This window comes from Prionailurus bengalensis, chromosome E4 (assembly GCF_016509475.1).
Source record: "Prionailurus bengalensis isolate Pbe53 chromosome E4, Fcat_Pben_1.1_paternal_pri, whole genome shotgun sequence".
In the NCBI taxonomy this organism is placed as follows: Eukaryota; Metazoa; Chordata; class Mammalia; order Carnivora; family Felidae; genus Prionailurus; species Prionailurus bengalensis.
This window is the reverse complement of record NC_057360.1, coordinates 29,361,164-29,370,547: the sequence shown is the minus strand read 5'-3', so window position 1 is coordinate 29,370,547 and position 9,384 is coordinate 29,361,164. Positions and strand designations below refer to the sequence as shown.

Genomic DNA, 9,384 nt, shown 5'->3' with positions numbered 1-9,384 from the left:
GGTGAAATCAAAAACACACCCATCCAAGCAAGAAGGAGAGGAGATCTTTAAAAATACTTCAGACTGCTTAAAGAATAAAATGAAGAAAATGGTGATGTTCTTATCCTTTTCAACATTTAAATTTGACAGTTCAACAGATGCATTACCTCTCAGCTCATCAAGTGGTTTAGCAATTTCCGTGAGTTTTACTACATTCAGATGGAGAAGTACGCGCGTCAAGCCATCAACGACGGAGTCACCAGTACTGAAGAGCTGTCTATAACCAGAGACTGTGAGCTGTACAGGGCTCTGAACATGCACTACAATAAAGCAAATGACTTTGAGGTAGGAACTCATCTTTATCGTTTGGTCATTTCCCTTTTCTTTTTTTAAGAAATTTATTTTCTTTAGCAGTGTCCCCAAATCGGCGCCAGCCTCGTTATCTCCTAAGAGCATGCCCCACTGGGGTAAGAGGTAAAGCAGCAGTGAGGAGCCCCCTGTGTGGTTCCCATCCGGGTCCTGGGGAGCTGACCCACTTCTGCTTCCTTTCCCATTCCCCAGCTCGGCTGCTTGCATGAAGACCCATTGGCCACAGAAAGAGGGAACTGGAGAATTCAAAGAAAACTGCAGCAAGGAACCCACCCACACAGTGATTCCCTTTCCAGAGAAGAGGTCCCCACTCTGATAGGCGTTTTTTGCTATTTAGGTTTTGGCATGTCGCTTGGGCTGACATACGCTGTGTGCTAGGATAGCTGCAAAAGTTGTTTTCTAAAAAAAATCTGGAAAGGTTGATGGGAGAGTGATTCTGTGGTTTCTACTTTAATCAGCATGTATTGCCTTTATGGAAGAAATGGTACGAGAATTTACTAAGTCCGTATTATGAGAGCCATCAACATCTTTTGTTTTTGTTTTCGTTTCGTTTTTGTTCTTTTCGGGAGAGAACCTAGTGTGCTTATTTCGCGTGTGCGTAGCTTCGCAACCAAGCTGCCCGTCGCTCATGCCCTCTTACACACACACGCACGCACACGCACGCACGCACACACGTCTACGACATGCATATTCTAGATACACGCAAAGCAGTATAGACGAGTCCCAGAAAGCAATAGCTATGCAACAGTGAAAGATGTGTGGCTATGAGTAAGGCGTTTCTTTACTGGCTAATGTGGTGCCTCAGCAAACATTTTTCATTGCAACATGATGACTCTCCATGAGACAACACTAGCGAATCTCCCAGTCCTCACAAAGGCATTTTGCTGAGCCCTGCTGGCCCAGGCAACAATAGTTAGAGGTGGGAATGTGGCAAGGGTTCTGCAGGCTGAACCCCCGATGGTGAGTGTAGACAGGCCGTGGCCTGATAAAGTCGGTCCCTTTCTTGTTGTTATCTTGAGGACGAGAATCTTTTTTTCTCCCACATCTGCTCCTGCCGGAACCTTATGTTGATAGTCCTGCTTTCCTCACCTAGATAGGCACCCAGAAACACCCAGAAGTTTGCAGCTTCAGGGGAAGAGAAGGGCATCTTGGTCTAGACTTGCTAACGAAAGGATCCGCCCCTTCCTGCCCCCCTGTCTGCCCGTTCCCTTGGGGAGCCCTTCCCACACAGGTTTTAGCAGCGCAGATCAGTGATGGTGGCTTACCAGGCACCGAAGGCGGAAGCTTAGCCGTGGGGAGGTCACAGTTTTCCCTTGGAAGCTTGAACCATTATACTGGAAGCCACCAATTTACCTTTGTCGTCCTAGACTACAATGTTCTTCTTGCCAAATGTGTTACGAACAAGGTTTTTCTCGGGCTGAACACATGAAAAGTGGGGATCCTCCTTGTTTTGCTTCACCATTTTAGAGTCTCTGTACTTAAAGTGTGTTGAAAGAGAGCTCTGGTTGACTAACCTGATGGGACACTCTAGCAGAATTTCTTTTAAAGCTGAAGAGGAGGACTGTGGCTAAATAGTTTAAAGAAACCTTATTCAGAGTTCCGTGTCTTTTTCTGCCCCTTTCTGGTAAGTCTATTGCTCTAAACTTGACCCAAGGAGAATTCAGCTGTGCACTAGTGAACTCTTTACGGCTGATTACGGCAAATATTTGTTTGGCAGTGTGCGTCAGGCTTCATAAAAGAATTGCCCAAGGTTCGTGCGCTGAGTGCTGCATTTTTGCTGTGTAATATCCTCGAGAGGACAAATCCTTACAGGGCACATCAGGGTTTTTAGGGTTTTTTGAAACTTACCTGGTTGGAATTTAATCCCCTGCTCACAGCACAAGGGCCAGAATGACACAAACAGGGGCGGCTGGCATCAGGAGGTACCCAACGAGCTGCCCCATTTAGCATCATCTAAATCCTCCTTTAATATGATTAACATCTGATATTTCTCTCTTTGTGAATCAGATCCACTTCCAGCCCGGCCACCTCTCCTTTATCTGCAGCGTCTATTTTAAGACTGCTTCAGTGCAAGGAGTATGGGGCCCGGGGAGCAGTTCTGTCACTTCTCATGTGACTCCAGACAAGTTCTTGGTCTATTCTGGGTCTTTTCCTTCTTCAGTAAAAACTAGGATCTTTCCGGAAATGTGGTAAGAAGAAACGCAGGAGCATGGATTCTGCCCTGCCCCCTCCCCTCACACGTATGCCCATAGGCCTACCCACCGCCACATACGATCACTAAATAGCTTTTAATTTAGCCTCCCAGCTTGGCGCGCTTACTAACTAGAGCTTCAGATAAGACAACCCCTTCTTTTCTGTGCACGGAGGTCAGCGCTTAAGCGAGATGCTTAAAAAGCCACTGGTCTTATCAGTGTAGCTGTACCACTGTGGGCCGTGGCCACGAGCCACAAGCAGACCCAGCACCTCATGCTGAATATCTCAGCCCATACTGTGTGCACTGCTTGACTTTTGTATTTAAGTTTCTCCTCTTAAGATCAACCAAAGTGAATCTGTACTCTAAGAGGAGCAAATGAAGAAGATGGCCAAGTAGAGAACTGGATGCCTTGTTTCTTTTCTAATTTTCTTTCTTTCTTCCTTTCTTTCTTTCTTTCTTTCTTTGAGAGAGAGAGAGAGAGAGAGAGAGCGAACATGAGTGGGGAGGGGCAGAGAGAGGGAGAAAGAGAGAGAATCCCAAGCAGGCTCCATCCTGATGTGGGGCTCGAACTCAGAAACCGCAGGACCATGACCTGAGCTGAAATCAAGAGTCGGACGCTCAATCACCGAGCTACCCAGGCACCCCCATTTTCTAATTTTTAAACGGAGATGAAGCAAAGGTAGCGGGACTTTGAAGTTTTGTCTACATTTGAAGGAATATTTTAACCCAACCGAGTATTAGCCGGTCAAGTAATAAAACAGCTTATTGATTGCATTTTTAGATCTCTCAATCAGAGGTTTGTTAACAATAACAAAATAGCTAATGTTTATTGATGACGTCCTGAGCATCCTTCCAGATGTCTTACCAATATTAACTGATTTGACGTGAGCGGGAATAATGATAGAGATATTAATAGGAGAAAAAGTTTAGTGTGCCTAACGCTCTATACTGTTTATAAAGTAATTCTAAACTAGTGGGAACCGGTAGGGGCAGGGAGAGAGGGGGGTGAGGGAGAAGGAGGCTGATGCCTTCCCTCCTTCGCTGGGACTTTCTCCTTCCTTCTTTCTCTTCTGCTGCTTGTCTTTTTTCAGCTCTCTGCTCCGTCTGTGTCGTAAGCTGGCTGGTGCCACCTCTGTGACTGCTAGGCACCCTCCCCCTCCCGCCCCTGCTGCTCCTGGCTCTCAAGGCCAGAGTGGTTGCTGACCCCTGGCCTACAGGAAAATGAAGCAGATGGGGAAGGTTTATCACTCGCAAGGAGGGAGGAGTGGCTTGAATCTCTCTCCTCCTCTAGACCCTGCGTTTCCTGGCCTTTATGAGTCAGGGCCTTCTAAGTGACAGGAGAGCTTGCTCTGCCTTTTGTATCAGTTTACACAATGGCCAAGATTCTTGGCACAGCGCTCAGGCTCAGTGTGGTGAGAGCTTGAGAAGACCCAGGGGAAGCGGGAGAAGGCACTGCAGGGGGAGGGGCACCAACGCCGCTGTCGGTGGGCCTGTGCCGAAGGAAGGAAAGAAAGTTGGCCACCTCACACGGGGCGGGGCGCCTCGCTGCTTAAGGTGAGTTTGCGAAGGTGTGCAGGAGAGGGGGGTTTAATTACAGGCTGCTTGTTTCACTCCTACTTCTCACGTTTAATGAGATTGGCAACAATAAATTTGTCTTTCCAGGTGTTATGGGATGTATTTCCATGCTCCATTCGCACTTCGCTTTGAAGAGGTTCCAACATTTTTTTTTTTTTTATGGGGAGGGATAGGAGGGTTGGGATTCCTTCCCAGTTTTTAAATCGTGCTGATACTTCTGACTTGAGGGGCATGCGAGTTGGATTTTATTACTCTTTTGTGGCCCTCCCCACCGTGGCAGGAAGGAAGGTAGTGATGGCTGTCAGTCTCCAAGGCTGCACTGAGCGCTGTCTGTCCTTCTCCAGTACCAGAGGGGTAGCTCTTCCCCCTCAGCGGGCAGCCAGCATCCTTCACGGGCCTCCTGGTGGTAGCCACTGGTCTGTGGGCAGGGTGCACGTGCCTGCGACGCTGACCGGCCTCCATTGCCCTCACTGAAGACCCAGGTTTGGGGATGGAAGGCTTAGAAATAAACAGAACGGGGAGCCTGATTCGCTGACTAGCGGGCTTGTACGTACTGTATCCCAAGACACTGATGTCCCATCCCAAGACACTGATGTCCCATCCCAAGACACTGATGTCTCTGTCGATGCTCCATCATAGACCCTGTGCTTCGACTTCTTTCTGGGTGTCACATGACAGGCAAGAAGGGTGCTTCCGCAGACCCAACTTGTGGGTTGCCTCGCCTTCCGCTTCGAAAGAGAAAATTAAGAAGCCGCACCCCTCGCCTCCACCCCTACCCCCAGGCACACACACTCGGAAACACACGTGCTGAATACACCGTCCCCACCCTGCCCGCCCCCGTGCCCAACCCTCCCGCTGCCCGCACCGCGCACACTGAGGAAGATTTAATGTGTTTGGAAATCTCTCGTTCACGTCGTCATCTCTTTAAAGAAAAATGAGGACAGGTGGATTTAGGAAGCGCTTCCCTCCGCTCCAAATAGATACTTAACTATGAGCGATCGCTCGGAAAACTGGCACATGAGTGAAAACCTTTTACTGCCGTCGCAGTCTTTTGGCCCCAGAGCCGCCAAGCCGTTTGAATGGTCACATGACACACGCCCTTGGTGGGTGGCGAGGAGGGAAAGAGACTCTTAGCACTTCTTCCCCTGCCAGTCCCGCCACTGACAAGCCAAATTGATCCGTTAAGAGACTAAATGAATGTTCCCTAAATATACGTACACACACGGCTGTCTGGGAGCGTATTCCTGTGCGAAGTGATGGCCTGAAGGGTGAAGGAGAGAGTGGTAAAGACGCCCGGCTTCAAGGTGGGCTTGAAGGGTTGGGGGGTAGGGCAGAGGCGGAATTGTGTGCGGACCAGAGCTTCAGTTTTGCGCCGCGTGTCCTTTCGGGATTCAAGGTGTTGATCAGTATAATGAAGCGGGCCCATTGATTTATCATCTGTTTGGTAATGTCATTGCATTTTTAGCTCCCTGTGTCTTTTTTGTCATTGGGTTACATTCAAGCCCAGTAAGATCAGCTTTAAAACCTCCTTACTCAACAGCTTTATTAGTTATAGCATTCCATGACCTTTCTCAACATTCTTAAAGAAAAAGATACAGTGTAACGTCGCTTTACTTTGCTTATTGTCCTTTGTTGGGGTGAACAAAGCATTTTCTACAGTGGCGATAGCACATAATTATACAGCTTTCAATGGCAGTGTCTTGGCACATATCAAAGTTCAGAGGAGCCTTTAGAAAAAAAAAATGTTTTGTGGCAGCCTAGGGAGGGTCTCATCTTTCCTTCAGAAAATAGTTCAAGGCTCTTCTGTCAAGCTTCCCTACTTAGAACTTTTTCTCCTCCTGCTTCATAAAGTTTAAAGCGGATTCAGTGGAGTTCTATGATCTATTTCCTTTGAAAGATTGTTCCTCAGCACAGAGAGGCCTTTTGACTTCAAGAGTTCACAGATTCATGTCTTTAGGTATCATATGTCTGACCTTACCAGTTACTCCATTTAATGTCGGAGAAAAAGCCTCAACCCTTTGTGTTTGTCTGTTTTGCCTCTGTGAAATGATTTGGTGAAAAGACCATCCTTTTTAACACACCACTGAGAGGCCGTTTCTGCTGCAACATACCCTGTGGCTTTTCTCTCTTTAAAAAAAAAAAAAAATTGTCCTTGTGTTTTGTGTATGGATGAGTTCACAGTGAGAATAGAATTATACAAGGGCAGACGCACACACAAAAAAAAATCTTTTGCTTTCCTCCCTCCCCGCCACCCCCCCCCCCATGATCTATTGGCTCTCTTGGTGGCTGTACCCCAACAGGAGAAGCCATTTAGCAAACACAGAGGTGGCAGGCGCGTTACGGAGATGGCATTGGGTTTTCCCTTGCTTCGACCTACCCCTAAGGCCTTCATAATTAATTGTCCTTCAGAGATGAGGGAAGTTCAGAGACAGTGCGTGGAGGGATGGCTATTGTCTGACATTCACTCCTCCTTGCCTCTGCTCTTTTTCTTCGTCCCACAAAGGGTTATCAATAGGAGAAAAGAAGCAAGTTCTCTGCAGAGAGCAAGCGGCCGGTCGTGGTCGGATCTTTCGGTGGGATGTTAGCATTGTGTTGGGCCCATCCTGAATGAAACGTCTGAAGAAGTTCTAACAGCCTTTTGGAAATGAGCCTGTTTATTTCGTCGAGATTAAACAGACTCATTGAGCAGCCCAAAGCGCGTTCGAAAGTTGGTGATCCCTTTTCACACGGCAGAGAGTGTTTTAAATCAAATTTCCTCATCTTCCTCCCACTGCCCGGATTTTATTTCACTGTAATTGTTTGGTTCTCTTTGCAGCCGTAGGGCAGAAAATGTAGTGCTCGTTCGCTCATCCCTCTTAAGTCTCTCCGTGTAAATTTGCCAGCATCAGGTATTTTTGCAAACATTCTTTTCGGGGAAGCGTAGGACTTTGGTTCTTGAAAGTAGATAATTCTGGTTCAAAACTATTGTATCCCCTTCAGTGACTGCCTTAAGCCAGTCTTGGGTGCTCTTTGGTAACGTGCCATAAAACAAGCACAGTCTGTGTGCCCCCCGCCCCCCCACCCCCGCCAACGCCTGCTTTTGGCTGAGACACAAAATAAAGATGCAACATGGAAACAGCCATCTGAGAAGTAAAGGCAAAGGAGGGCCATTAATGATTATTATACTTCTGTTCCTGCTAAATAGGGTGAAGCCAAGAAAAACAAATATAATTGTTCTTCCAAAGAGAGGTTGAATTGGCACATTAGAAAGCTTTCAGATCACCTCACGGTGGTGTTCCCAGTGATGTCGAGGCTGAAGGGAACCATCTCGAAAGGAAATCTCTGTGTCTCGCAGAGCGGTTTGTCCTGGAGGAAGGGACCCGTAAGGATATCTGCCCCCGTGGCTCCTTGAACAACTTTCAGCACGGACCTTTGGGTATTTAAAGAGAACCTGTGTACGGAAGTTGACACAACTAATATAGTCATACCAAAAAGGGGGTCATAAAAAATTAAAGTTATTCTTATGAATCTTTCATCAGAGGCAGTGAAAAGGGACACGAGTGTCGTCTAAGTCCTTTGTGCTGCGAGCTCTTCTTCCGGGCTCTGGGCTATTGTTCAAGCAGCTCCTCAAACAGACTTTCACTTTCAAACTGACAAAAGTCACTTAAAAGCTAGACAGCTGTACTAACACACCCACCTTAGCGAGCGGGAGCCACAGGCAGGTGCCGGGCCCTCTGAAGAGACCTCATTTCAAATGGGCGGGGGCCGCTTCCTCCTGCCTGCGAGGTGCTCTTGCGCTCACGCCGAGGGGGACCCTCCGCTGCGGGTGTGTGTCCCCCACCTCAGCCCCCCCCCCCCCGCGTTTCTCTTGCCTTTTCTTGACAGCATAAAAACATGGCCATCCGTGATAATACCGTACCTCAGGTGGTATGGCCAGGGTCAGGTTCTCGAAAGTGAGAGCCCAGAACTTGGCACAAGACAGAGGGAGTTGGCCTCAGAACTCTCTCCTTCCGTTCCCCACCCCCTTCCTTCTGCTTCCCTTTATTCAGCCCTTTTCCACCAGTCTAACACTCTCTTCAGCTTTTCAGCTGTCTGCTGCCCCGTCAGGAGTAACTTGGGTTGCACGGGAAACACCCACCAATGGTGGGGCCAAGCCCGACCTCAGGATTTGAGAGACAGCTAGAGACAGAGAGGTGGGTAACTGCTTGCGTCCCCGGCCTCAGGGCAGCAGCCGCCGTGGGCCATGGCGCGTCCTCCCTGTGTGTGTATTACAGGCCCCCCCCCCTCCCCTGTCACCTTGTGTACAGTCTGGTCTGTGACACTGATGGTGATTATGTCCTTATTTTGCTCTGGGGGCCCCGGCACATGTGCAGAGCCCCAGCACATCTTCTTTGTTGTGCTGGCAAGCGTCCCACACCACAAATGCTTCATTAGCCCTGCTGCTGGCCTCCTTGCCAGACGCGAGTGCCCAAATCCAGGCTTCTTTCTGCTCCGTTCTTTTGTGTCGCTGATGATCACGTATTCATCTTCCCGGTTCTTCCCCATTTTCCTCGACTTCTGAACTCCAGATGTCCCAGCTTTCTTGCCCAAATCACTCTGCAGGCTACAAAGAGAAACGGGGTGACTCTACCCCTTAACCCGTCCCCGCCCCTTGCCACCTTCCTACTTTTCCATTCCCCGAGTGAACAGTGACTTGGAATGGCTCCCCCACGTGAGGACTCACATTGTCAAACTTGGAATTTGAATAGATGCCCAGGGACAGCCCCCACTCTGTGACGGTAGGTAGGTAGGGTTGGGGTTAGGAGTTATTAGATATTGCTTATTGGACGAATGCCTTTCTCCTCCATCCCCACCCCTTTCCTCCCCTTGGTTCCTTCATTTGCCACATTTTATCAGTTTTCAGAAAGCAGTCTAAAACGTGAGTACAGAAAAGGTTCTTCATGCTTCGCTGTGCATGTTACAGTTGTCTGAAGGTTCCCTTTCTCTGAATGGAATCTTCATCCCCTTTCTACCCCCTACTGAAGTCCCCTGCCTCCTTCCGTGGCCCTAACCTCCCCAGCCCCCAACAATGACCCATTATTAGATATTTAAAGTGATTAACACTTGGCTCTTTGGGAAAGGAGCTAAAGCTTTTCTCTTAAGTTTTATTCTGTATATTTCACAGAACCATGGCATTTGTTCAGGTGTGCGGGTTTTTCTATTAACTGCGGGAAATTTCAGAGTTCAATACCTTGGGCTGTGATAGGTGCTACATAATCGGGACGTTTAATTTCCCCTTAGGTTTGAAT

General features: G+C 48.3%; 1 protein-coding gene across 3 annotated transcripts in view; it reads left to right on the top strand.

Moving 5' to 3' along the window:
• Positions 1 to 9,384, top strand: part of PROX1 (prospero homeobox 1) — a 52,409-nt gene that overhangs the window by 23,434 nt on the left and 19,591 nt on the right. For all 3 annotated transcript variants that reach the window (XM_043568569.1, XM_043568567.1, XM_043568568.1), the window contains one exon: positions 130 to 324. In XM_043568569.1, coding sequence (XP_043424504.1) covers positions 130 to 324 — 195 coding nt within the window. The remainder of the gene's footprint in view (positions 1 to 129; positions 325 to 9,384) is intronic.